Source organism: Rhinopithecus bieti, unplaced genomic scaffold (assembly GCF_001698545.2).
Source record: "Rhinopithecus bieti isolate Rb0 unplaced genomic scaffold, ASM169854v2 scaffold_15676, whole genome shotgun sequence".
NCBI lineage: Eukaryota > Metazoa > Chordata > Mammalia > Primates > Cercopithecidae > Rhinopithecus > Rhinopithecus bieti.
In genome coordinates, this window is record NW_016809194.1 from 355,657 (window position 1) to 383,393 (window position 27,737).

Consider the following 27,737-nt stretch of genomic DNA (forward strand, 5'->3'; position numbering starts at 1 on the left):
TTTTTTTTTTTTGAGATGGAGTCTCGCTGTGTTGCCCAGGCTGGAGTGCAGTGGCGCAAACTCAGCTCACAGCTCACTGCAAGCTCCACCTCCTGGGTTCACGCCATTCTCCTGCCTGAGCCTCCCGAGTAGCTGGGACTACAGGTGCCCGCCACTACGCCCAGCTAATTTTTTGTATTTTTAGTAGAGACGGGGTTTCACTGTGTTAGCCAGGATGGTCTCAATCTCCTGACCTTATGATCCGCCCACCTCAGCCTCCCAAAGTGCTGGGATTACAGGTGCGAGCCACTGCACCCGGCCTTTTTTTTTTTTTTTTTTTTTTTTGAGCCAGTCTCACAAGCCAGGTTGCCCAGGCTAGAGTGCGTGCTGCAATTTCAGCTCACTGCAACCTCCACTTCCTGGATTCAAAGGATCCTCCAGCCTCAGCCTCTCGAGTAGCTAGGAATACAGGTGTGCGCTACCACATCCAGCTAATTTTGTAGAGATGAGGTCTCACCATGTTGCCCATGCTGGTCTCGAACTCCTGAGCTCAAGTGGTCCACCCACCTTGGCCCCCCAAAGTCAAGATTACAGGCATGACCCCCCACAGCCAGACAAGTTTTAGAACATTCTGAAAGAAGTGTAAGTTATACTTACCACCTTGCCACAACAGCTGAAGAAAATGCTTTTATTTTTCTATTAAATCATGTGTTTTCTTTAAGGAATGGAATGATTTTTCCCTAAGCTTTTAAGATATGTGCATTTTAAAAAGCATTTTAAATGTCATAATTAGATCCCTGCCTATTCATGATTCCTAATCCTAAAATCTCTAAGGATTCAGTCAAGTATCAAATGTTAAGTTTTCAAAATATTTTGCAGATCAAATAAAGGACATTTTTCCTCAACAACCTAGTTTTGGCAGGGTTTTTTTCTTTCTGTTAAAATTTAGATTATTCATTTCTTCCCTTAGCTAAGTCGTTTAGCTGGTCAGTCTGTTTCCTGAAGCCAGACAGTTGGCTTGGAAAATCTCTCAGGTTTTGTGAGGTTCTAACCTTCTAAATTGTGCCTGAATTTTGTACAGTGTAATACTGAATGTGGTGCCCATTGACCAGCAGAGGGCACTTTGTAGCCTGCCTTCTGTTGTAGTGATAGCCACAAGTAGTGGTTAGGTACTGTCTCTCTTTTTCCGGTATTCATACTGTATTTCGTCCTTTCACTTTGTATTTTTTCATCATTTTTAAAATTTTTTTCCATTTTTCTTTGCCATGGAATGTTTATATGAACTCATTACATGGATTATCATGAAATCACAATTTTTTATTAATTAAACTTCTGTAGTCTTTTTTTATAATAGTATCAAATCCAGTGGTTATCATTTTTACGGTGGCCCTACTTGTTGATTTAATTATTTCAACATTATTAATATTTATTTCAGGATAGACTTTTTGTTGCTGATAGTATGAGTAAATAGATCATTGAAACTAATGAAAATTTTCTATAGTTAATTCATCAGAAACCTATGATCTTTATACCTCTGATGTTCTCTCAACTTGCCATATTGCAGGCTTTTAAAATACGGCATAGGTGAGTATCTGAGGTAGGAGATGAACCACCATCCTTTCCATCCTATTTTCATATTATTTCATCTCTAATAGGATGTTCATAATTCTTCAGCCCTTTAGGTTATTGTATTCCACAACAGTCAATAAACTAGCCTAGAGAATTGCCATAAAAAGTACAGATTATCAAAGAAATGCCATCAGAAAGAGAACACCAAAGCATATCATCTAATGTTAGTGTGAGGGGATCTTGATTGTTTAGTGTTCGGATACTGGGAAAATAAGAAAATAGGCTGGGCACCATGATTCATGCCTGCAATCTCAGCGCTTTGGGAGGCTGAGGTGGGTGGATCACTTGAGCCCAGGAGTCTGAGATCAACATGGACGACATACTGAGACCTCGTCTCTACAAAAAAAAATTTTAAGCTGAGCATAGTGGCACATGCCTGTGGTCCCAGCTACTTGGAAGGCTGAGGTAGAAGCCTGGGAGGTCAAGGCTGCAGTGAGCCATGATCGTGTCACTGCACTGCAGCCTGAGTAACAGTGAGACTCCTTAAAAAAAAAAAAAGAAAAGAAAAGAAAGCAATGACCTTTTTAAAAAAAAAATTTTTTTTTAATCATTAAGCACTGAACAAAGGCACTATGCTAAAACTTTCCTGTTTTACTGATAGGAACAACATGCCAGAATTCCACAAATTAAAAGCTAAGTTGGTAAAGAAGAAAGGAACACGGGCATATGCCTGCCAGTGTAGCTGGAGAACTATTGAAGAAGTGACTGACCTTCAGACAGATCATCAGCTTCGCTGGGTTTGTGGTAAACATTAAGAATGCAGACTCCACATTCAGACAGATGCATCCATGAGAGCGGTCTCCATGAATCATCATCATATTTAGACAATAGTCCCTAACAATACCAGTCCCTGTGGGAAAAAGCAGTGAATTTTACTGATACAACTACATACAGTTTTGAAGACCAAATGGACTAAGGAAGATAATGTATTATAACACTCTGGAATTATTCCTGATATATGGATGTTTCACTTTCTACATTCTTTACTAATGTGACAGGCATCTACATTCTTTATTAATCTGTCTTCTGTTTAATGGAGGTTTGATTATGGAGTTCCATACAAATATCTAGTTTTTCATTAGCAGCTGCAATATTGATTGCTAATACATTTAGCAAAACATTCCCCCACTTGTAGCAGTTAAAGCGGATAAAGCCAGCCAGGGCAAAGAGGTCATTTAGGAGTGTCTACAACACTTCCTCCAGTCAGATCTCTTGTTACCAAAGATCATAATTTAGACATGGCAGAAACCAAGTGATCAGTGGCTAACGGAAGGGTATTCAGGAGTAGTTACAGGTATTTTGCAAAAACACTGCCTCATAGCTGATCTTACCTCATCAACTCAAAGCAATGTTATGCACAATATTAAATATATGTTACCAGTTTTAGCTTATTTTTCCCTCTTTTGTTCATTTAACTATCAAAAGTTATTTTCTATTTTGAAACCTAATAATATATAAAAAGAGTCTGATGCATCCAAAATCATAAAAATCCTAATACGTACAGGTTATTGTTGGATTTTCCAAGTGCTTTCTATCCTTTAATGCCTAAAACTCCATCAAATGAAGTAAACAACAAGTAATATAATTTTTCAGGCAGCCTGTGGACTTTTCTGACAGGATCAGGTTAACATATCGTTTATTAGGTGAGTAAGTGAAAAGACAAAGCATAACTGAACCAGCAGGTAACCTATTGGGCTTCTTCCTGACATCACTGAGATCCGAGGAGCCCTACAATAGCAGCACATTCAGGAAATCAGATCCCTCAAAATTTCTAGTTCCCAACCCCATTGAGAGATTTTTGAGAGCTTTCCAATCTGCCACAAACCCTCTGCTACATATGTACTATATAGTTTAAATGTGTGATACAGAGCACACTGAAAGGGAGTAATCGAAACAAAGTTATAATCTTCTTAGTCTTATGCTAAATTTATTCCAACCACCCTACTGAAGGGAGGAAGATCTGATCATTAGAATCCTTTTCCTAGCCATGACATATTTACATACTTGTAAAATTTACTGTAGTAAGTCTAGCATTGCAACAGAATAGATCTTATAATGGCCAATCCTAATACTTTTGTATTAAGGATACCATGACAGACTAAGCGTGGTGGCTAACGCCTGTAATCCCAGCACTTTGGGAGGCTGAGGAGGGCAGATCAGCTGATGTCAGGAGTTCAAGACCAGCCTGGCTAACATGTTAAAACACCATCTCTACTAAAAATACAAAAATTAGCTGGGCGTAGTGGTGCATGTCTGTAATCCCAACTACTCGGGAGGCGGAGGCAGGAAAATTTCTTGAACCTGGAAGGCGAAGGTTGTGGTGAGCCAGGGTTGCACCACTGCGCTCCAGCCTGGACAACAGAGTGAGACTCCATCTCAAAAAAAAAAAAAAAAAAAAAAAAAATTATGACAGATTTTATCTTTTAATAAAAATGTATTATATCCCAAAAGTTTTATCTACATGTAATTGAGTCAGAAACCTAGGGGAATGTTGATTGAAGTCAACTGCTGGAAAAAAATACCAGAGCAACAAGATCCACACATTCAAAACCGTGTAGAATTTGACACATTATTCATAATGGTGCAATTCTTTTTTATTCCAGTAAGCAAATTTACTAAATCACTAATTTGAAAAAAAATTTTTTTGAGACAGTTTCGCTCTGTTGCCACTTTGGAGTGCAGTGGCGCAATCTTGGCTCACTGCAACCTCTGCCTCCCAGATTCAAGTGATTCTCCTGCCTCAGCCTCCCGAGTAGCTGGGATTACAGGCGCACACCACCAAGCCCAGCTAATTTTTGTATTTACTAATTTAGTAGAGACAGGGTTTCACCATGTTGGCCAGGATGGTCTCCATCTCCTGACCTCGTGATCCACCCGCCTCGGCCTCCCAAAGTAACCTACATTGCCTCTACATTGAAGGGACAAAGTTGTCCTGTTTTTTTTTCCCTTTTATTATTTCATTATAACTATCCTAAAACATACATACATTGCCTATGTTTGGCATTCCATAACATAATAATTATAATAATCCCCCAATGTCAGAAATGTATGTGTGAGTTCCCATTTTTATTGGCAATTTATAAGCTTTTTAATATTGTACTATTTAAAACTAAAATGTAGAAAGAATATTATGTTTATATACAGTCAGATAAATTATTAACTTGTAATTTAAGCTGAAAATGAAACTATTTTAGTATCAGTAGAAGAAAAGTATAGTTTCTAATCATCTATAATTTTAAAATGCAAAGCCTATAAAACTTTCAAGATGTTTTGCCTATTTGTTTTTTAATATTTATAATAATTTTCTGTCTTTAGCAAGTAACTATTGTTAAGCCAGGTAACTTCTGTATTTGAACTGTATTTTACTCTCAGACCGTCATCCTGCCTAGAAATGAGTAATAAATAATTACTCTGTGTTACTTACTTCTTTTATTTTATAGTAAAATATTCATTTGGATGGGTATTAATTTGAAATCATTTTGATGATTTTTTTTTTTTTTTGAGACAGAGTCTCTCTGTTGCCCAGACTAGAGTGCAGTGGTGCAATCATAGCTCATTGCAGCCTTGAACTCCTGAGCTAAAGTGATCCTCCCACATCAGCCTCCCAAAGTGCTGGGATTACAGGTGTGAACCACCATGCCCAGTCAAAAAAAATTGTTTTAGTGTCAACAGAAAAGTTTCCAAGCATCCAGTTAAACAGATAATTTGTTTACATTGGGGAGGAGAAGTATGCCATAACTCTGATGTATGTGTGTGTGTATACATGCATGCATAAAGAGAATGTGTATGTACATGCACGTGTAAAATAACATGGTTATTCAAAGGAACAGGTCCAAGTTTAGGAAGAAGAGACCATGTTGACTTGGCGGTATATACCTAGAACCTGTTTGTTGATGTCAGTAAACTTAGTACTTTTTCTTGGGCCAGAGAATGTGTCATCAGACTGTGAGTCTGAATTGCTTTCTCTCTTTTTCTTACTGATATTTAAGAATATGAAAGAAAAAGGTCTTTGTATCCAAAAGCATTATGATGAAGCTTAGCCATAAACTTCAAATGCTGATATTTCTCAACTGTTGTTTTAACAAAATCTCTGTCAGCCAACCTACTGCTCCCAGTAATCAGCAATATCTCTTGTATAAAATAGTTCCTGCAGCAAAGAAAAAATTTAAAATAGGCAATCTCTTTAGAGATTTTGCATCTTATTGTATTTCATTGGGTTTGTGACATCATTTTGTGCCCTATTTTAAGATTACACTAGAAAATCCAAAAAAGAAAAAATATTTCATTAGTTATGTATATATACAAGTACATGATAATTAAATTTGACTTTCCCCAAATGCCTTGAGATAAGGGATGACAAAATGAAGTGTAACAAAATCAGAGTTCAGAGTCATGTCCCTTAGAAAGTTACATGACTCTTTTATGCTTCATTCACCTTATCTATAATGAATTGTAATACCGCCTTTGTAAGTTTGCTGTAAGGATTAAATCATATAACACATGAAAAGTTACTAGCATAGTGTTTGGTTCAGAATAGCTGCTTAATAAATGTTCTCATTCTTTTGTTATTATACTTTAAGTTCTGGAATACATGTGCAGAACATGCAGGTTTGTTACATAATTATATACGTGCCATGGTGGTTTGCTGCACCCATCAACCCATCATCTACATTAGGTATTTCTCCTAATGCTATCCCTCCCTTACCCCCCAACCCCTAACCGGCTTCCGGTGTGTAATGTTCTCCTCCCTGTGTCCATGTGTTCTCATTGTTCAACTCCCACTTATAAGTGAGAACATGCAGTATTTGGTTTTCTGTTCCTGTGTCAGTTTGCTGAGAAGATGGTTTCCACCTTCATCCATGCCCCCGCAAAGGACATGAACCCATCCTTTTTTATGGCTGCATAGTATTCCATGGTGTATATGTGCCACATTTTCTTTATCCAGTCTATCATTGATAGGCATTTGGGTTGGTTCCAAGTCTTTGCTATTGTGAATAGTACTGCAGTAAACATATGTGTGCATGTGTCTTTATAGTAGAATGATTTATAATCCTTTGGGTACATACCCAATAATGGGATTGCTGGGTCAAATGGTATTTCTGGTTCTAGATCCTTGAGGAATCGCCACACTGTCTTCCACAATGGTTTGTTCTCATTCTTTTTCCTTCTAAAATGAATACTGTCTAAATTGAAGTAATAGTGCAGCATGATTCTTACAAGTCATATGTAAAGATGTTTATTTATTCCCTATGAGGAAAGCAGCAATGCTATCATTATTTTTATAACTAGTGACTGTACACATGGTGACCTTTATTTTATATAAGTTGAAGCTACAACTTTCCTATTAAAAAAAAAAAAGGTGCTCCTCCTAGCCTGCCTCTTTCTGTGTGGCTTAAACCTCAGTCAGTCATCATGAAGGCATTCAGGCCTTTCACGGTATCTTTTCAGTTTCATCTGCCTCTGCTTTCCTCCTCCTCCAACCAAACTGCCTACCTGCTGTTCCTCAGATACACTCCCTCATCTTATCCTTTCGAAATCCAACTCATTTTTCAAAGCCAGTGTCTTGTACAACAGCAGTTCTCAAAGTGAGTTCCACTCTCAGGGGTCTTTCAGGTGGTCTACAAGATCAAATCTATTGTCAGTCAGAAGATGTCAGTTTCCTTCTTCACTGTGTTGACGTTTGTGCAGATGGTGGAAATGGTAGATAGTGCTGCTGGCACCTTACTTAGCACCATTCAAAGCAGTGATGCTGTGCACCTCCCATCAAAAAAGCCAGTTTCACTTAGGAATGTCCTTGATAAAGGCGGCAAAAATTATTGCCTTAGCCTTCAAAAACATGTCTTTTTAATATTCTGAGTGACTAAATGGGAAGTACAACTAAAGCACTGAGCAATTGTCTGAGTTGTGAGCTGAATGAACTGCTTTTTTCGTGGAACCCATTTTTGCCTAAAACAACAGCTGACAGACAGAAACTATGAGCATTCAGAAAAGTAATAATGTGAGTCTCCTCCAAGAAAATAACTGACAGAATGTTAAGTGAAAATTAGAATTTCAAAATATTTATATCCACTGTGAGCCTGTCCCCATTATTTAAATTCCTTCCAGATCAGACTAGTGGTGATATTAACAAGCAATTTTTTATACTATATAATGAAATGTGACAATATCTGGAAGATCTGTATAATTCAGCAAACCAGTATTGCCAAAGGAACCAATACATGATATAACAAAAGTATACATTTAAAATGCAAGATGGACCAATAGATTTTAACATAACTGCATGCTGAAAGTTCATTTGATATGATTTCAGTTTCTACATTGCAGCTAACTTTTAAGAAACTACTCCTTGTAAAATTTTGATGTAGTATTGATAAATAGGCACAGTTACCTGAAAAGACTATTACCCTCTTTTCCAGCTGTATGTCTGCATGAGGCTGAGTTTTCTTCTAAGGCCTCAGCCAAAACAACGTATCTCAAGAGAGTGAATGCAGCAGTAAATATGAGAATCCAGCTGTCTTCTGTTAAGCCAGAGATTAAACAGAGCAGCAGAAATAGAAAACAAATGTCACGCTTGTCACTGCATTTGTTTTGGAAAATGCAGTTATTTTCATAAAAATGTGATAATATATAATGGGTTCATTATTTTTAAGTATATATGGTCTTAATGTATATTTTAATGTTCTTAGTTTTAATTTCTAATACAATAAAATCAATAGATATAACCAAGCTTTGGGGGTTAAGAATGTAAAAGGGCCAAAAACATACACTAAGGAAAAGACAGTAAGTGATGCTGGGAAAACTGGATATCCCTCTGCAGAAGAATGAAACTAGACCCCATCTCTTGCCATATACAAAAATCAAACCAAAATGGATTAAAGATTTAAATGTAAGACCTCAAACTATGAAACTACTAAAAGAAAACATTGGGAAACTCTCCAGGACATTGGTCTGGGCAAGTATTTCTTGAGCAATACCCCACAACCATAGACAACCAAAGCAAACATAGACAAATGGGATCATATCACATTAAAAAGTTTCTGCACAGCAAAGGAGACAACCAACAAAATGAAGAGACAACCCACAGGATGGGAGAAAATATTTGCAAACTTTCCATGTTACAAAGGATTAATAACCAGAATATATAAGGAGCCCAAACAACTCCATAGGAAAAAACTAATAATCCAATCAAAACTGGGCAAAAGATTTGAATGGACATTTCTTAAAAGAAGACATACAAATGACCAGTAGGCATATGAAAAAGTGCTCAACATCATTGATCATCAGAGAAATGCAAATCAAAACTACAGCGAAATACCATTTCATACCAGTTAAAAATGGCTTGTATCCAAAAGACAGGCAGTAACAAATGCTGGCAAGGATCTGGAGAAAAGGGAACCCTTGTACACTGTTGGTAGGAATGTAAATTAGTACAACCACCATGGAGAACAGAAAACTAAAACTAAAAATTGAGCTACCATGTGATCCAGCAATCCCACTGCTGGGTATATACACAAAAGAAAGGAAGTCAATATATTGAAGAGGTGTCTGCATTCCTATGTTTGTTGCAGCTCTGATTACAATAGAAGCAACCTAAGTGTTTGTCAACAGATGAATGGATAAAGAAAATGTGGTACATGTACACACCAGAATACTATTCGGCCATAAAAATGAACGAGACCCAGTCATTTGCAACAACATGGATGAAACTGGAGATGATTATGTTAAGTGAAATAAGTCAGACACAAATATCACATGTTCTCACTTATCTGTAGGATCTAAAAATCAAAACAAGGAACTCATGGACATAGAGAGTAGAAGGATAGTTACCAGAGGGTGGGAAGGGTAGTGGGGACCTGGCAGCGTAGGTAAGATGGTTAATGGGTACAAAAAAAATAGAAAGAATGAATAAGACCTAGTATTTGATAGCACCACAGAGTGACTACAGTCAATACATAATGAATAATTAATTGTACATTTTTAAATAACTTAGAGTATAATTGGGTTGTTTGTAACCCAAAGAATAAATCCTCGAGGGGATGGATATCCCATTTTCTGTGATGTGCATATTTCACATTGCATACCTGTATCAAAATATCTCATGTACCCCCGTAAATATATACACCTACTGTGTACCCACAAATTTTTTTTTAAGTGTAAAACGTTATGAAAAGGTTGAGAACTGTTGTACACAATCCTGATTACCCTTCCTAGCCCACCCTACCCCAGCCTAAAGATGTAATTTCTCCCTCTCCCATCTGCTTTCAGACTTTGTTTCTCATATAATACCTTGAATTGTAATTATTTGTGTGCTTATTGTATTCATCTTGGAGATTAGAGTTCAAGCTCTTTAAAGTCTCTGAGTGGTACAGGGGAAACTGGAAGAGTTTTGTCACTAACTTCCTGGGATCACTCTAAGTAAGCCAGAGTGTCTTTGGCCTCAAATGTGAAATGAGGATTGGATTATTGTTTTCTCGTTTGTTTGTTTTTGTTTGTTTGTTTTGAGATGGAGTTTCACTCTTGTTGCCCAAGCCGGAGTGCAATGGCATGATCTAGGCTCACTGCAACCTCCACCTCCCAAGTTCAAGCAATTCTCCTGCCTCAGCCTCCCGAGTAGCTGGTATTACAGGTGCCCGCCACCACACCCAGCTTATTTTTGTATTTTTAATACAGACAGGGTTTCACCATGTAAGCCAGGCTGGTCTTGAACTCCTGACCTCAGATGATCTGCCTGCCTTGGCCCCCCAAACTGCTGGGATTATAGGCATGAGCCACCACACCCGGCCTATTAAGTTTTCTTCTAACTTGCAGATGGTATGAGTACTGTTCCTCTAAAAGTACCTTGGTGCACCTAGTGTTGTGCTAGCCACACATTGGGAGATGTGGTGTGCGTGGTGGGGAAGATCCCAGATTCTGGGGTCAGAGAGACATGGGTTCCAAAAGATATCATCTGTCTTCTCTGAGGCTGCACTAGAGACATAGTTAGGATTGAGTTAAGAATTCAGTCTGTCCCATACAGTCCCATGAGATACAAATTGAACTAATTATAAGAAGTAGTTGAGAGAGAAAAATGACAAGCACTTTTTCCAAGTGTGGTACTATTGTTCACAGTTACTCTGTCTCCTCTCCCAGAAGGATTGTATACCCTCACCTGTTGAACTCAGGAGGAGAAGAATGACATCCCACTCTTTGAGATGAAAGGACCTCGGGAAGACAGTCCCAAGAAAGCCATGTTCAGTTAAGGCAGGGTGAGGGCATGAGGAGCTCACTTACCATGAAGTGGGCATTCCAGAAGGCATGGTGAATGAAGTTGGTCAGGAGGCAACAGTTGGGGGTGGTAGGGAAGGCAGGGGGTGGCAAGAGATGGGGAAGAACGAGCAGTATTAGGGTGAGAGCCTGGAAGGAACTCATATTTCAACCAAAAAAACAATAGGGATCAGAGCCTTGGGGGGATTGAGCGGCCTTGATCTAACTGCATCTGGTCTCTGCTAGAACAAGGCAGTTTCCATGTGTGATGTAACCTCAGGCTGTGGCCCTGGGTGGTAACCCAGGCTGCAGGGTGGGGAGGGAGGTCGGGGAGAGGGATTGTCAGGTTGTTTGCACCCAGTTCAGCAGCCTACATCCTTTGCTCTCACCTTTGAGTAGAATTGATTTAAATAGAATCCAATTTGTTAGGAGACTGCAAAGTTCATTTCTGGCTAGAAAAGTACACAATACTCAAGAAAAAATGGTGTTGAGGCATTGTATCTTCGGAAGGCCGTTTCCGGGCACTCTGAGTACTTGGGAATGAGGCCTAAGTGCTAACTCTTACCAAGCCTTTGTTCATAAGAACAAGTTAGTATCGGGGATTAAGTGGATTGGGGTTCAGATAGATTTAAAAAGCGGGAAAGACTGAGGGTCCAGGCTTCAGTTTTGCTGGAGATTAATACCAGAGAAGAGACATGGAGGAAATTGAGGCACAAAAACTTGCCCAAAATCACACAGGTTGTAAATGGCAGAGTAGTGTTCAGACCTAGCTCAGCTGAGTAACACAGGGCTTTCACCCTGGTATTCCCCCATTGAGCCTTGACAGACCAATAGATGAATACACTAGACTGTGAGAATATACAATCCCAGTGTTACCAGAATAATACTTTCAGATATTTTGTATGATTTTATTTAGAGGAGCCAAGATACAGTGCCTGACTGTAGCTATGTCTCAGGTTGTCTTCCCAGTGCTCATGGACAGGCAGCAGCTTCCATGAACAGTATGAGAAGGCCAGGTTAGGCACAGCAGGAAACAGTTCGGTGACCCATGAGTCAAGTCTGCCATGGGCTCAGGGGTGTGGAATGAGAGACTACCATGGGTTTGCTAACCCTGGCAGTCTCGGGATTGGGGGCTGGGTTCTTGTCTAGCTCAGTGCTTCTCCACCCTGGCCTCAGATAGAGTCAGCTGGAGAGCTCTAAAAAGTGTCAGTAACCCAGGCCTTAGGCCCAGAAAATCTGATTCATTTTTCTGCAGTGAGACCCAAGCATTGGTACTTTTCAACAACTCTCCCACTTATTCTAGCGTTGTACAGCCAGGGTTACAATCCACTAACAGCAATAAGACCTTGGGCATATCATTTTCCTCTCTGGGCTTTAGTATCCTCACCTATTACAAAACAATTCTCTAAAAGATCTTACTGCCTGTATAAAAATATTAGGTTATACTAAGTGATTTTTAATGTCCCTCCCAGAATTAAAGTTCTATGAATCTCTTTTCATAATCATTCAGAAATAATTATTTTATTTAGGGTTGAGTGTGTATTGTGATCAATATTTCTCTTAGTCCCCTAGAAACAGTCAGTGCCAACTTCAAGGTTTCAGTTCCCTAATGACCAATTCACTTTACATAGAAAAGAATAACAGCCTCCAAAGGTTGAAAATTCTTCCCATTAGGAGAAGTATCTTAAGAGTGTGTGGCCCTCTTGAAAGCGAGTCATTGGCACCATCTTCCATTGCAAAGAGCAGCACTTATTAGCAATGTTAGGTAGAAAGCAGGACTCTAGAAAGTGGATGGAAAACAATAGAGAAACTACATAACGTAGAAGCCATTTTAAGTTCTTAGAGTCAAGTAAAATTGACATTCACAGGTATGTAGGGAAAACTGTAAAAGATCTGCTCTCAAAGAATATAATGCTTAATCCTTACGTAATTTTTTGAGGGATGGGGGATTAGACAAGAGTTTGAAGGCACAGATAACATGTGCACTCATGATGCTCAGCACCACGTCCTCAGCAAAGGAGCTCCAGGCCACTTCTTGCCTTTGCCCCTGTTAATAAGCAGAGTCTCAGCCGGGCCCGGTGGCTCAAGCCTGTAATCCCAGCACTTTGGGAGGCCGAGACGGGCGGATCACAAGGTCAGGAGATCGAGATCATCCTGGCTAACCCGGTGAAACCCTGTCTCTACTAAAAAATACAAAAAAAAAAAAAAAAAAAAAAAATCGCCGGGCGAGGTGGCGGGCGCCTGTAGTCCCAGCTCCTCGGGAGGCTGAGGCAGGAGAATGGTGTAAACCCGGGAGGCGGAGCTTGCAGTGAGCTGAGATCTGGCCACTACACTCCAGCCTGGGCGACAGAACAAGACTCTGTCTCAAAAAAAAAAAATAATAATAAGCAGAGTCTCACACTAAACAGGCTGCTGCATTGTGTGAGGTTATGAGCACAGGCCTAGGGTTAGACTGCCTGGATTTGAATACTGGCCTTATGGGGCATGTGATGTTCTATAGGGCATGTATCCTCCCTGAGCCTCTTCTCCCCAGCCTGTGCAACAGGGATAAGAATGTTCACCTAACAGAGAGTGATGCTGGGAGGAAGTGGATGGGATAATCCATGGAAAGCATTTAGCGAGGCTCCTGGCACATAGTAATTACTTAATAAGTGTGAATTATTTGCTGAGATCTCTGTACAATGTAAAAATGCATACCTTAAACATGGCTCTCTGCCATGATTCTAGATAGGTTTTTTCCTTCAACATTCTTCTTTTTTTACCTTAAAATGTTTGTCCCACCAAGTTTCATCTTACAACAGGAGGCCCAAAGTGACACATTTTAGAGCCTTCAAAGCAGAGGACCATTTCACTTAAATGCCCACCTGCACTGTGCCAGGCATGGCAGTAGACCCTGAGGTGCCAGACACCACATAGGAGCGAGGGTTGGCAAAACATGGGTCATTTCCTAAGGAACTGTAATCATTGGTCTTTTACATCAGGTATCTTTGACTCTGGTCAGTACCACACATCAAGTACCACCACGCACAGTGCGTTTAGGCTACTTCACAACCGAGTGAAATTCAACACTGGCCATCCCCCTGTTGCTCATCATTGATTATAATGTGACCAAAATGGAAACTGCTAACCTATGTGTCAATGCTTGTGCTGGAAACATACTGCTTCCAGATAGGGGGGAAAAAGCAATTCAGTTAAACGTCCCTTTTATGGGTCTATAATTCTTACTGCAACTTCAAGTCAGCTGTTGAGTCCTCAAGTCACATTCTGAACCCAACTCTGGCTGTTTCTGAGACCTGAGGGACCCAGCAAAGGAGGGAGGTCCTGAAGCAGCCTTTCCAGGGGTAGAGTTAGTGACTTACAGCGAAGAAGAAAGAGACAAATTTGTCTCCAGGGACTCAGGGTTGTAAAAGACCCACCATCCCGAGCGCTCTAAACAGTGAAACAAATAAGTTGAGAATCTAACCCATAGCGGGCAGACCAACACTGAGGACCGGATCTCATTTCTTTGTTGGGCTTTGGTCTCTCAGGAAAAGCACTCAGAACGCTTCATCCAAATGTGCCTGCTGTGAACAATATCCCATAGTGGTGGAGCTAATGTTTTTCTCTGGCTGAAAATAGAAATCCTCCCTAGTGTAAACCCCCTGTCTTTGCTTTTAGGAGAAAAGGATAGGCACCAAATATTAGAATCTTTCCAGGGAAGTTTTCCAGCCCTTTCAACACAGAAGCACTTGTCATCTTGAGCTTGTGAGCTTGAGCTTGAGCCTAAGCTTGTGGGCTTGAGCTTGCTTTCTGGGAAAGAAAAATTGGAACCTTCTAACTGATTCACTTAAAAAATCAATTCTGTGGCACTTAAAGGAATCTAAGTGAATCTAAAGTTAAAGAGAAACAATGAAATGATTCCTCACCTACAATGAAAGGTTGAAAATCAAGGTAAGGACCTTGGTGAGCTAAGGGAGGAAATCGCAAGGGCATGCAGGTTAATGCTGATGGGCTCTTTGAGGCCAGGAAACCATATCTTCATGACCTTTGAGCATGATTGTTCAGCAAAAATATTTCCAGAGTACAGTAATTTGGTTTTGTTTTAAGAGTTGTTGTTGCTTTTTTTGATGGACTGAAAACAAAATGAAAATTATTTCATGATCTCACTTTTTTGTGCATTGAAATATAGTACATAAAAGCAGAAATCCCTCCATTATCCCAACAGAGAAACACTGCTCATTTAATGTCTGTCCTTCCAGATTTTGGGATGAATGGATGGAGAGATGATAGAGATATTTACTGAAATATTTTTCTTAATAGAAATGGGTCCTGTCCTACATATTATCCTGCCATTTGCTTTTGTTTTACTAAACAGCATATCATGGCCGTATTTCCTGAGCAATATACACATATTTCTTAGAATGGCTTTGTGGTATTCATGGTGTGGGTGTTCCATGAGTTCTCTAACCATTCTTCTGTTTATGGAGATCTTGGTTTCAGTTATGAAAAATGCTTCAGGGAATATCTTTGTACATATATTGATACACATGCTTGCTAGTATTTCCTTAGAAACAGATTATTAAAAGTGGTACTGCTAGGCAGAGATTATGCATTTCTAACAAGCTTCAAGGTGATGCCTGTTTGCTGTTCTGTGGACCATATTTTGAGCAGCAAGTCCATGGATGTAGTCTGCCCTGTAACAAATTCAACTAATCAGATCAGCATGCTGTAGAGGCCACATGTGGGCATTCTGGTGGATAGTGCCAGTGGAGCCCACTCTTGCCAACTTCAGTAAAGCCATCTTGGACCCTCCAGACCTGCCAGTCTGCCATGTAAACACCAGCAAGTGACTTCAGCTGATGTGGAGCAGAAGCATTGCCGGGCCAGGCCTGTCTGGTTTCAAGGTTCATAGAATTGTGAGATATAGAATAAAATGGTAGTTCTGTTAAAGCCCTACCCCAAAAACACTGGGATTGCTTGGTTATAGAATTTACATGTTTTTAATTCAGATGATATCGCCAGATTACCTTTTCACAAAATTGTGTCAATTTCTATTAGTACTACTAGGGATAAGAGCAACTAATATTTTTTCTAAAGGCACGGAAAGAGTCTGTGTTTGTTGAGCATTACTGACTGTTTAAAATATATTTTATCATGAAATATTTCAAACATACAGGAAACCATAGGGAATAGGATAAAATAATAGTTCAAACATTTTTGTTGTTTCTTGAGTCAAATTTAATGGTAATTCTGGCAGACACAGTGGTTCATGCCCATAATCCCAGCACTTTGAGAGGCCGAGACAGGAGGATGACTTGAGGCCAGGGGTTGAAGATTCTAGGTAACATACTGACACCCATTTCTACAAAAAATGTTTTAAAATTAGCCTGGCATAGTCCTAGCTATGCAGGAGGCCAAGGCAGGCAGATCGCTTGAACCCAGGAGTTCAAGATTACTTGAGCTATGACCAGGCTACTGTGTCTAACCTAGGTGGCAGAGCAAGACCCTGTCTCAAAAAAAAAAAAAGTAATTATTCTTCAGAGAATTGTCCACATCACACTTCAGCTAAATAGTTAAACTGAGATTTCAATCCAGATGTGTTTGACTGCAAAGCCCAAACTCATTTTGTTTACCAACTTCCCTTCTTATATAACTCATATTGTAGATATACAGTATTTAACAGATGTCTTAAGACTTTGGGTCATGTTGCCTAAGTAGCTTCTGAAGATCACAGAACTAAAAAGAAAAAGAACAACATCTAGCCTAGCCTCTGACTGTCTCTTCATCTCTCCCTTCCATAGCTAAAGTATCTTAGCCCACTCCCTTTGCCTTGCCACCCCCTAGGGCTATAGACAAGTTTATGAACTATCACCTTGCAATCAGTGAAGCCTTCTGCCAAGGGCTTCTTGGAAGAAGGGGCGGGACATGGGCAGGGAGGGAGAAAGTGGATTTATCAATGAGATTCCTGTTGGCAGGGATTGAGAATGGGAGAAGGTCAGGGAAAATTAGGGAAATGAAAAATATTTAAGAAATACAAAGTAAGAGAAGTCAATCGAGGTCATATTTCTAAAAGAAATAGGTGTGTGAATTATGACACTCTGGGCAAAGAGAGTTCAGGCCATCTAATGCCAGCCACCAGGTGATAGGTACACAGAGCTCCCAGCACACAGGACCCTGGCATGGGGAGGCACCTGACATCCAAAGGCACTTTCTTCACCCAGGGCAGCTGAAGGGCAGGGGCAGGTGGTAGAGGTAGAAAGACGCATGCCAAAGCCCTGGGCTCAAGGTTCCAGAACACAGCTGAGGCCCACTCCAGCGCCATTCCAGTTCCCCATTGGCTACCTGGACAGCCATGAGCCACACTCAAAGGAGGAGGAGTGGGAGGGCGGTGGCGAGGCTCAGGCATGGTGGGCTGCAGGTCCTGATCCCTGCCCCGCGGTGAGGCAACTGAGGCCCGGCGAGAATTTGAGCTCAGCGCCAGCTGGCCGGCATTGCTGGGGGACCCGGAGCACCCTCTGCAGCTGCTGGCCCAGGTGCTAAGCCCCCTACTGCCTGCGGCCGGCGGCGCCTGCCACCCGGTCCGAGTGCGGGACCCGCCAAGCCCACGCCCACCTGGAATTCGCGCTGGACCGCAAGTGGCGCGCGCAGCCCCGGTTCCTGCCTGCGCCTCTGCCTCCACACCTCCCGGCAAGCAGAGGGAGTTGGCTCCAGCCTTGGCCAGCCCAGAGAGGGGCTCCCACAGTGCAGCCGCAGGCTGAAGGGCTCCTCAAGCGCTGCCAGAGTGGACGCCAAGGCCAAGGAGGCGCCGAGAGTTAGGGCTGCTAGCATGTTGTCACCTCTCAAGGCCTTGGTGAACTCCTGCCTTTCCACTACTCAGCAGCCCCTGTGCCTGTGGCCCATGCCCACCCTCCAGCCCCACAGACCAGCCTGCCTGTTCCACCATCACCCGCACCAGGTCTGTGTCCTTCCAGCCATCCTCAAATGCTGCCGTGCTCCCTTTGCTGCCCCCGACCACTGCCTGACAACCACAGAAGCTGTCACCACTTTGTTCCTAAGGTAAGAGAGGGCCTTCCTTGCCTGTGACAATCTGAGGGGAGTGAGTGCAGCAGCCTTTCTAGGGTCATGGCCACCAGCACAGATTTTTCAGCTCTGCTGAAGTCCCTTGGGCAGTGAGGGGGCACGCTGTGTCACAAGGGCATCAGAGGGCCTGTGAGGGAGCCCCAGAGGGTACAGGTGAGCAGTTCAGGAAGTACATCAGGCAGCTGCATGCTCAGCTAATTCATTACCTGCTCCTCTGCTTAACCTCTGTGAGCCATATTTAAACACAGGAAGGAACTGTGAATACCCCCAGTAAATGCTTTGACACTGAAGCGCTCTTCGGTGTTTAAGCTTATCATGTTATGAAGGTACAGGTTGTGTTCCCTGGTAATAACTCGTATCTGTTCTGAACAGGAGTGGGGCTTTAGGACACGGAGAGTCGGCGAGAAGACAACTTCAAATGAAAGCGGCACAGGTGGAAGGGACAGTAGAATAGGTAATTCATCAAACCCCTTCATTTTACAGATGAGTCCACAGGCTCAGAGCCCTCAAGGGACATGCCTGAAGACACAGAGCATTAGCATAAGGAACTTTTTAAAGGAAAAAAAAGAGTCTTGGAAGTTATCAAGTCCAGCCAGGGGTGGCTAGGCCCTTGAGAAAGTATCTTTGATGTCCTACCCCTCTGTTTAACCTGCCTAATTCTTCTCTCTCAGTGATTTGCCCAGTCCAGGCCTCTCTAGATGGTCCCCTGGCTTCTGCATCCCTCTTTCACCTCCTTTTTCCTCAACCAAGACAAACCACTCCTGTCCAGTCTATCAGGGCCTCCCCTCTGAAACCAGCTACTCCAGTTGAAAAACAAGCCAGTAAATAAATGTCCTCCCCTATAGCTGGGAAGAGCTGCTAATGGCTTCTAGTGGTTCTGCACTCTCAAGGGTATTCTTTTTTTAATTTAATTTTTGAAAAGCCAAAACATGTGTACGGCTCAAAATTCAAACACTATAACAGTTCTCATTCCTGTGCCTACCTCATTCCATCCGGGCAGTTCCCATCCCAACTCTCAGTAACTGTTTTTTATTAGTTTCTTGTGTATCGTTTCAGAGTTTCTTTATACTCACATAAGCAAATACAGACATATTTACAGAGAATTCTCAAGTGTTCTGAGAACCATAAGCCAAAGGAATCTTGCTAACAATAGAACTTAAGGCACTTTGTAAATTTTATTGAGCGACAAGGCTTTCCCAGGGCCCCTTTTGTCACACCATATAAGTGGCTACTTTCTTGTAGTTGGAGTTCCTTGCTCTGAAGAAAATTGTTTCCAACAGGGCTTTGTAATAAGATCATCACCCAGAGAGAACCACAATCTGCGTCTCATTTCCAGGTATGAAAGGGTGAAGGCGTAGTGTTGGAGAAGCCGGGACCCCTCTCTTTATTATTCATTCCTTTGTTGAACATTCCTAGGCACCAGGCATTGAGCCAGGTCCTGGGGACACAAATACAGCCCCTGTGCTCATAGCAGAAGGAAGATAACATAGGCTGAGGAGATTGTCCAGTTGTGACTCACCAAATCCAACCCAGGCAGATCTGTGTTTAAAAAGAGAATTGAGTCCTGTAGCTGAAATGTGCAAGGATAGATTTGACTTCAGGGACAGCTTGAGTTAGAGCTTAAATGATGTCATTAGGAGCCATCTCTTGGCTCTGCACCCTCTGGGCTGGTTCAATTCTCAGGCTACTCATGGTGGCCTAGGCAGCTTCAGGCTCACATCACCATTGTAGACCATGGAAGTAAGTCAGGATCTCAAGAACTCAAACCAAAATCCAGGGACCAAGTGTCCTTAGCCCTGATTGGCTTATTTAGATCACCTGCCTATTTCTGAACCAATCCCAGAAGCCAAGGGGCATGAATTGTCCTGATTGGCCTATCTTGGTCACATGGCCCACTCTTGGCTCCTAGGAGTCGGGTCAACTTTACCCAAAGCACCCAGGATGATGGTGGAGGAGGAGTGGTACCTCAAAATAAACCCAGGGTACCATAGCCACACACCAAATAAAGAAGCTGCCAGGCCACAAAAATAGGTGGTGTCCCCCACACTCATGTAATTACAAGTGAAGTGCATGTTTCATATGGGAACTGTAAGGTGCTGGGAGGCCTGACCTGGGATGAGGCATTGGGAGTGTTCCCTGAGGAAGGAGCAGCTATCACCAAGTGAAGGTTGTTGGTTTATTCTAGGGCAAGGTGACTCCAGCTGTCATGGGAAGGCCCAGAGGCAGGAGGAAACAGAGTCCTTCCAAGGAACTTAGAGCTTCACTGTCACTGGAGCTCGGAGAGCAAGGATTGGGGAGTGATGGAGTAATAGAGAGCAGAGGAAGTGACACAGGTGAGGTGGGAAGCCCGGATGCCCAGCACCTTTCATCACCGCCACCTTTAACCCCAGCCAGGTTCAACTGCCAAGCTCCACACATAACAGGTTCCCCGTGGGCTGCGTGTTCAGGCCTGTCTTCAGGCACTGTAGCTGGGAGCCAAGTGAAGATCAAATCTGACCAGGCCGTGTCTCTGCTTGAAACATGAACGAAGTTCTGGGTTCTCAGCATGGCCGTCAAGGCCCTGCCCACACTCCAGCCTTCTATCTCCCTGCCTTGTCTTCTCCCTGCTCCGCAGGCCCAACGCCCCAAGGCCTCCTGGTGCTGCTCATCACTAAAGCCACAATTACTAAGGACATCCTCAGGGAAAGAAAGAGGGCTGAGGAGAGCTAGACTGTAGCCACAGGGTGCATGTTTCTTCTTAACAGAGCAGGTGGAAGAAGGCTGGCCAGGGAACATGGGCCAGGCGTGGACACCAGCTGTGGGCCTGTTCTTAGGACTGGGTCTCAGGCACAGCATCAGGCCTCCTGGCTCATCTCAATATACTCACAGAGGCCCCCTTGCCACTGGATGCCCATCATGGGAGCCGAGATCAGGGCAAGGGCTTTCACAGGGCAGAGATCATGGGCCAGAGAAGCCTGTGCTCTGTCTCTAGGCTCAGAAATCTGCCAAATGCTGATCCAGACTCAAGCTTGGGACTCCTGGGGAAATTTTTATTGACTTCATTGGAAGGATCCATGAGAAATGCAACTCCAGCAGAGTCACATATATAAGAAGGTGAAAAAAGCAAGATGAGAGGCTCAGAATTACATGTAATACCTAGTATCTCACTTTAGGTTCTGGGCAGAACATTCTCCCACTTCCTCTCTATGGTTTCTGATCTCTTTCTGACTTATTTTTAAGCTACCCAGTTTACATATGTGGGGTTTTTTGTCTTGTTTCATTTTTTGAGATGGGGTCTCAGTCTGTCTCCCAGGCTGGAGTGCAGTGGCGCAATCTTGGCTTACTGCAACCTCTGCCTCCCAGGGTCAAGCAATTCTCCTGCCTCAGCCTCCCAAGTAGCTGGGATTACAGGCAGCCACCACCACGCCCAGCTAATTTTTGTATTTTTTTAGTAGAGATGGGATTTCACCATGTTGGCCAGGCTGGTCACGAACACCTGACGTCAAGTGATCCTCCCACCTCGGCCTCCCAAAGTGCTGGGATTATAGGCATGAGCCAGCACACCTGGACTAAGTATGTGTTTTTAATTAATTAAAGTTGCTTCCGTTACTTTCTTGAAGCAGATACATAAGTAAGTAAGTAAATAAATAAGATGATGAAAGTGGTGTTTTTTAATTCCACAGAGGCACCATAGGTGTAAAATAATGTGTTGTGGATCAACTCCAGGTCCTCAAATGTTTTAAAGCATTTGCTTTATATGTAGTCCATCAAAGTAGATCACAGCCATCACCAGTGAACCTTCAGTTTCCTCTGTTTAATCAGTTTCTCATGAATACACAATATACAATTTCCTCCTGACAGCCCAACAAGTGTAACTACAGCTGCAAGTGCACATCTGTGTTTAGCTAACAAACCAGCTAGGCTCACTCCAATCATCTCTTTTATACAAGAAGACCAAAAAAGTAGATAAAGCCTCACAGAGGTCCCAATGTCCTCCTGAATGTGTTTTATGTGCAGTAATTACCATCTGCATTCTTTCATTCATCAGCTAGAAAATTATGTTCCTCCAGATCTTCTCTTAGAATCTGACCTTAGAGATCAACCACTCCAACCCCTGGTAGCAAAATCTCTGACTGCAGCTCAGGACTCTTTCTTGGTACACAGCTCCTCCTTCGTTTCTGCACAGTTCAGTAAATCTCAATTTTGTATTTCTTGACATTAGAATTATGTGAAGCCAGCACAGTGCTTCTTACCTGCCAAAGCCAATGGCTAACAGAAAACTGTGGGAAGGCATCCCAATTGAAGGTAAGGCCTGTGTGGGATCTAGACCCCAGCAGTGCAGGCAACCACTTGACCGGGACATCAGCCTTACTCCTCAGCATCCATCTGCATGTTTTCCTCTTTTCTCCAGAGTATCTCTGAGCACATAATGGAAATGGCCACAAGCTCTGTAAAGCAAGACTTAATCTGTCTAAACATCTGTGTGACCATTGTTTCTTAAAGGCTGAACTGAACCCTTTCTTCCCCACCTCCCACCTTCCACTGGAGCCAAGCAGGGATGGAGTGATACGGTAGGAGAAGGTGGGTCTGGGCCCTGCATCCAGCTGCCTGCCCAAAGCAAGTTCCCCTCACTGACAATCCCAGGTACCTGCTAAGCCCTTTTTCAAAGTCATGACTTCAAGTGATCCGCCCACCTCAGACTCCCAAAGTGCTAGGATTACAGGCATGAGCCACGGCGCCCGGCCCCCACTAAGCCCTATTTCAACAGGTTTGGCCCCCTCTAAGCCCTTTTTCAACAGAGAAACTGAGTCATAGCAAATAGCCTAACAGCCACCATCCACACGTGGAGATCATGTCTGCAATAGCTATCTTGCTAAGCCTCAGACCACTTAAGGTCCCCTTGAAAGCAAGCCTTGGGTGCCTCATCTCCCTCACACCAAGCAGTCTCCAAGGTGTTTTGCTAGACAAAAGGCCATCTCCTCCTGAGAGAGTCATGTCATCCCCTGTCCTCACCCCCAGCAGAAGCAGCAGCTCCTCCGATCATATGTGACTGTCTATCAGCATTTTCTCCTACACTTCAAGAGGAATCATGATGCAACAGTGAGCTGCAGGCATAGAGGTGAGGAAGGCTGGACAAAGCCAAACCCGTGAGAAGAGCATTACCTGGGCCCTGATGGAGGGGAGAGGAGTCCTGGGGTGGAGTGGGGCAGGGGGAGAAAAGTGTCTGGAGCCCTGTGCTCACCGTGTGGTCCTGCAGAGCAGCCAGGGCATCACCTGGAAGCTCATCAATCATGCAGACCCTCAGGTCCCACCCAGGCCTCCTGGATCAGGTTGTGCATCCTCCAGATCGCTGGGTGATTTGGACATAAAGTTTGAGAAACACTGAGTCTGCAGGACTCCATGATTCATTAGATCAGGGGAGAGAGTCTCCAGGTCCTTTCTTTGAACCTTCCCACACAGCAACTGTAAATAATAAATGCCAGGCACAAAGCTCTTCACTGTGTTAAGTAAGAAAATGCGTGTTTTCTTATTTAATTCTGGTAACATGCCTGGGAAGTGTGCCTTATTACTCCCCTTTGACAGATGAAGGAAAGAGGCTTGAAGAGGTTAAATAACTTACACCAGGTCAAAAACTGAAGGAGCTGGGATTTCATCCTGAGGGCTGCTTGACCTCTACACCTACTGCTATGATGCAATAATTATGGCTTTTCTGCTTTGGGTGCTGTGAGGCTTAAAATAAAGCTCTAAGCAAAACATACCCCTCTCTAAATCAGAGCTGGAACTTACTTTAGGAATCTGGGCTGAGGCTCCTTGGGGCCTCCCTGCAGGGACGGGAGGGGTCAGGCAGGGCTCCAAGCTGCTCCCATAAAACAGAGCTGGGCACAAAGTCCCAGCAACAGAGGCCCTGTCCAGGCTTGTCCTTCAGCCGAAAGCTCACTTGGAACAAAACAGAGTCCTCTGGGCCTCGGTGTGACTCAGTGGCTTCTGGGGCAGGGGATCTTGCCACAGATCCCATTGCTGTGGCTGCTCCTCTGGAAACTGCCTGGCCTGCAGCTTCACCTAGCTACAGCCCCCAGGCTAAGCCCCAGGAAGTTTATCTCCAAGACCTCTCTCCAGAAGTGCCATTTCCAGCTACTTTCTCTGAATCCAGTGCTAATGTCTCCTCTGTGAAGTCTGCTCAGCTGCCCCAAGCAAATCCAAAGGCTCTAGGCTCTGTGCTCCCATCAAATGAGGCATATTCATTTCTGCACACATTACTTGAGCGTATATTATTGCCCAGTAACCAGGCAGGATGTGATTACATACTTTATCTTATTTAATCCTTGAGCTATGAGATGGATACTACTATTCCCATTTCACAGCTATGAAAATTTAGGCTAGTGGGTTTTGAAGCTAGAATTTAAACTTGGAGTCCCAGTTCCAAATCCAATACTTCTTAACCACACAAGTGCAACATTTTTCATAGATTTAGTATAGGACTTATATTACGCAAGTGTGTCTTTACCACTAAGCTGCACCGCTTTCTGGGGTCCCCATCATATCTTATTCATTTGTGTTTCCCAATGCAAAATACAGTGCCTACAATAGAATCTATGCGAATAGACTAGGTTGAACTGATTTATTCAGCAAACAGTTACCAAAAGACTGTGTGCTGGACCATTTGCAAGGCACAACTACCATAAAGATGAAAAGATGACCCCCACCACCATCACACTCCCCCTACCCTGCCAGAAAAAAACACCCCTGCATAAGACATAAGGACATTGCTATTTATTTAGGTTCTTGTAACAATGGAAGATGCCCAGAGTGTGCTGGAAGCCTCAGGAAGGAGCACTAGAGTCTGCATGCAGGAAAGGGCAGGTGGGGGAAGCGGCCACCACAGCAGATGCAGAGCCTGAGCAACACAACACGACAGAGAACTCTGCCATGTGGGCGAGCAGGACAGGACATTTCCAGGGAAGAGCAGAGGCTACAACACAGAGGTGTGAGAGAGCCTGGTTTTCCTAGAACTTTAAGGGAATAATAAATAGCACTGTGGAGGGAGTGGGTTTCCTAATGAGTGCCCCATAAATTGAACTCCTTCCACCCAAAACTAGGGTCATTCCTACTCAAAGCAGAGCCTACCCCAGTCCATGAACACTGGAAAACAGACCTGAATGCATTTTACTTCAAGACAAGAAAGGGTCGATGCCCAGGTGAGTGTGCTCTGTTTCTTTTCCCAGGTCACAAAGAGCCCACTCCAGCCCCAGGAGAACAGAGAGGGTGTCTGTGAGAAGCTCCAAGTATCTCTTCTTTACAGTTCCCTCTGGTAATCTGAAATTCCCTCCAGTCTGTAGAAAGACAGATGCTGGGAATAAGTGTCCCCCACCCCAACCCAACCCCAGCAGGGTTCAGGAACTATTAGCTGTCCAGAATCACTGCCCATGAAGTGCTGCAGGGAGTGGCCAGAGGCTGGCGGGTAGCCTGAGCCATACCAACACGGCCTTATCTGCTGTATGTCATCTCCCAAAGGTGATGGGAGCTACTGAAGAACGTCGAGCAGGAGGTGACACTGGGAAGGTCACTCTGAGCCATGGGGGGTTAGGAGCAGAGAGGAGGGCACAATGAGGCAAAAGTGCCTGTAAGGAGTTTCCCCTGTAAGGAATCACCCCAAAACTCTGGCCAGGGCAGCAAGGATGGAAAAAAAAGAGTGAGTCAAGAGATGTTTAGGAGGTGATACATAGGGCCTTACAATTAACTACATGTGACAGACAAAAGGAAAGAAGGCTTCAAACTTGACCCAGGGTTCCAGCCTGGGCAGCTGGCTGGCTCGTGGTGTCATTCTGGAGGCTGAGAACAAGAGAGAGAGAAGTTTGCAGAAGAGAAGAGCTCACTTTGGGTTTGAGGTCTGGGATATCTAAGGCAAGACGCCCAAGAGGTGTGGATATCAGGAAAGAAAGCCAGTCTGGAGAGAGAGATTGGGAGTCAGCTGACTATAAGAAGGCACATTTCCCAGGCAACAGGAGCCTGGAGTCAAAAATAGCATGACAGTGAGTCACCCAGGACAGCCTTTCTCTGCTTCTGCCTCCTCCCACTCTTAGGGAACTCCAGCCCCTCTCAACATATTCCAGGGAATCCTGGCAAACCCTGGTATATGTGGGGGGTGGGGGAGGGGGAACAGGAGGTTACATAAACTTACTTCTTGAACTAGACTTCTGTGCCACCTGCTATCCATGGTTCCCCCTTCCCTGCTCCTGCTCACTGTGGTGGTGTCCTGGACCACCCAAGACTCAAGAGCCATGCCTAGGTCCAGATGCTCATTCCAGGAGCCACCACAATTGCCCTGTCTCACTGGGACCAATGTACCCACTGTCGAGGGCATTGCTGTCTGCATTGAAAAGGAACAAATGCACAAAAAGCATGTGAAGTATGACCACAATTAGAAGTAGCTTCTTTGAAAACCAGCAGAACCCAGCCCAACCCTAGTCCCTCACCACCCAAGCCTTTTCTAGGTCCTGGTCTGCCTCTAGATCAGGGCTAATTTGTTCAGTATCCACCCCCACTATCACCAACAACACCAACACCACCATCACCAGGAAGGTCCCCAGCATCTCTGCCCCAGTCCCCACTGACACCCTGGCCCCTATCCAAGCATGCCTCTCCTCTTACCTCAGGATTAACATCTTTCCACAATGACTGACATTGGGAACATCCATTTGCTACAAGGAAAAAAGACCCTAATCCCACACTGTGCAATCTGAAGGCATAGCCCAAGTAGACAATAACACCCAGAGACTGGATTACTCTGTCTTAAATACCATCATCTGTGGGTCCACCATGAGCAAATTCTGTTGGTGCTACTGTTTTTTTTGTTGTTGTTTGTTTGTTTGTTTGTTTTGAGACGGAGTCTCACTCTGTCGCCCAGGCTGGAGTGCAAGTGGTACAATCTCGGCTCACTGCAAGCCTCACCTCCCGGGGTCATGCCATTCGCCTGCCTCAGCCTCCGAGTAGCTGGGACTACAGGCGCCCGCCATCACGCCTGGCTAATTTTTTGTATTTTTAGTAGAGACGGGGTTTCACCGTGTTAGCCAGGATGGTCTCGATCTCCTGACCTCGTGGTCCGCCCGCCTCGGCCTCCCAAAGTGCTGGGATTACAGGCATGAGCCACCACGCCTGGCCAGTGCTACTCTTAAAAAGGTAGCAGATTCTAGTCTCTTCTTACTACCTCCGTTGCTCCCAGCCCAGACCCAGCCACCATTTTCTCTTGCCTGGATTATTGTCATAGGTCTGTTTCTGCCCTTTGGCATATTCTCAACACAGTGAGCCTTTTAAAACATCAATTAGAACACATCACTCCTCTGCTCAGAACCCTCCCTAGTCTTCCTACCTCAGAGTAAAACCCAAGTTTTTACAAAACCCTAAATTATCAGCCCTAATACCCCCACCCTACACACACACACACACACCCCTCCACCACTATTGACCTGATTTATCTTGGGGGTTAGTCTGATTCACTCTGCTTCCTTCAGTTCTCAAGCAAAGAATTTTTGCTGTTCTCTCAGGACTATCATAAAAAATAATAATAATTTATTATTATTAATAAAATAATTTTAAAATAAATTTAGTTGAAAGATCTACTTGGCTTTTATTAGCAATTCATGAATCAGGCAGCATCCCATCTACAGATTTAGAACAGGTACTCTGATGCACTGAGGTGGGGGGCGGGGCTTATAGGCAGAAGAGGGCTGAAGAAGCAGAAATGGAGCACAAAGTGGGATGCTCGTTTCAAAGTGACTTTCTTGATAGTGTTAAAACAGAGGGGTTTTCCTTATCATGCCGGCTCAGGTAAGCTGGTGCCCTTCTGATTA

The 27,737-nt window shown here is 43.5% G+C and overlaps 1 protein-coding gene across 11 annotated transcripts in view; it reads left to right on the plus strand.

Moving 5' to 3' along the window:
* The window catches only part of CFAP418 (cilia and flagella associated protein 418), a 53,790-nt gene extending 27,013 nt beyond the window's left edge, over positions 1 to 26,777 (plus strand). For 2 of the 11 annotated variants that reach the window (XR_001888519.1, XR_001888522.1), the window contains 6 exons: positions 17,708 to 17,886; positions 18,283 to 18,364; positions 19,191 to 19,246; positions 20,096 to 20,243; positions 22,112 to 23,008; positions 24,669 to 26,777. Coding sequence is in view for 5 of the 11 variants with exons in the window: in XM_017888839.1 (XP_017744328.1) it covers positions 17,708 to 17,886; positions 18,283 to 18,364; positions 19,191 to 19,246; positions 20,096 to 20,243; positions 22,112 to 22,311 (665 nt within the window). In the remaining 6 variants the exon portion in view is untranslated. Of the gene's footprint in view, positions 1 to 2,209; positions 5,069 to 8,024; positions 8,233 to 17,707; positions 17,887 to 18,282; positions 18,835 to 19,190; positions 19,247 to 20,095; positions 20,244 to 22,111; positions 23,547 to 24,668 lie in introns of those variants that run through there. The other 9 variants (XR_001888524.1, XR_001888525.1, XR_001888523.1 and 6 more) reach the window with 9 other exon arrangements.
* The last annotated feature ends 960 nt before the right edge of the window (positions 26,778 to 27,737 follow it).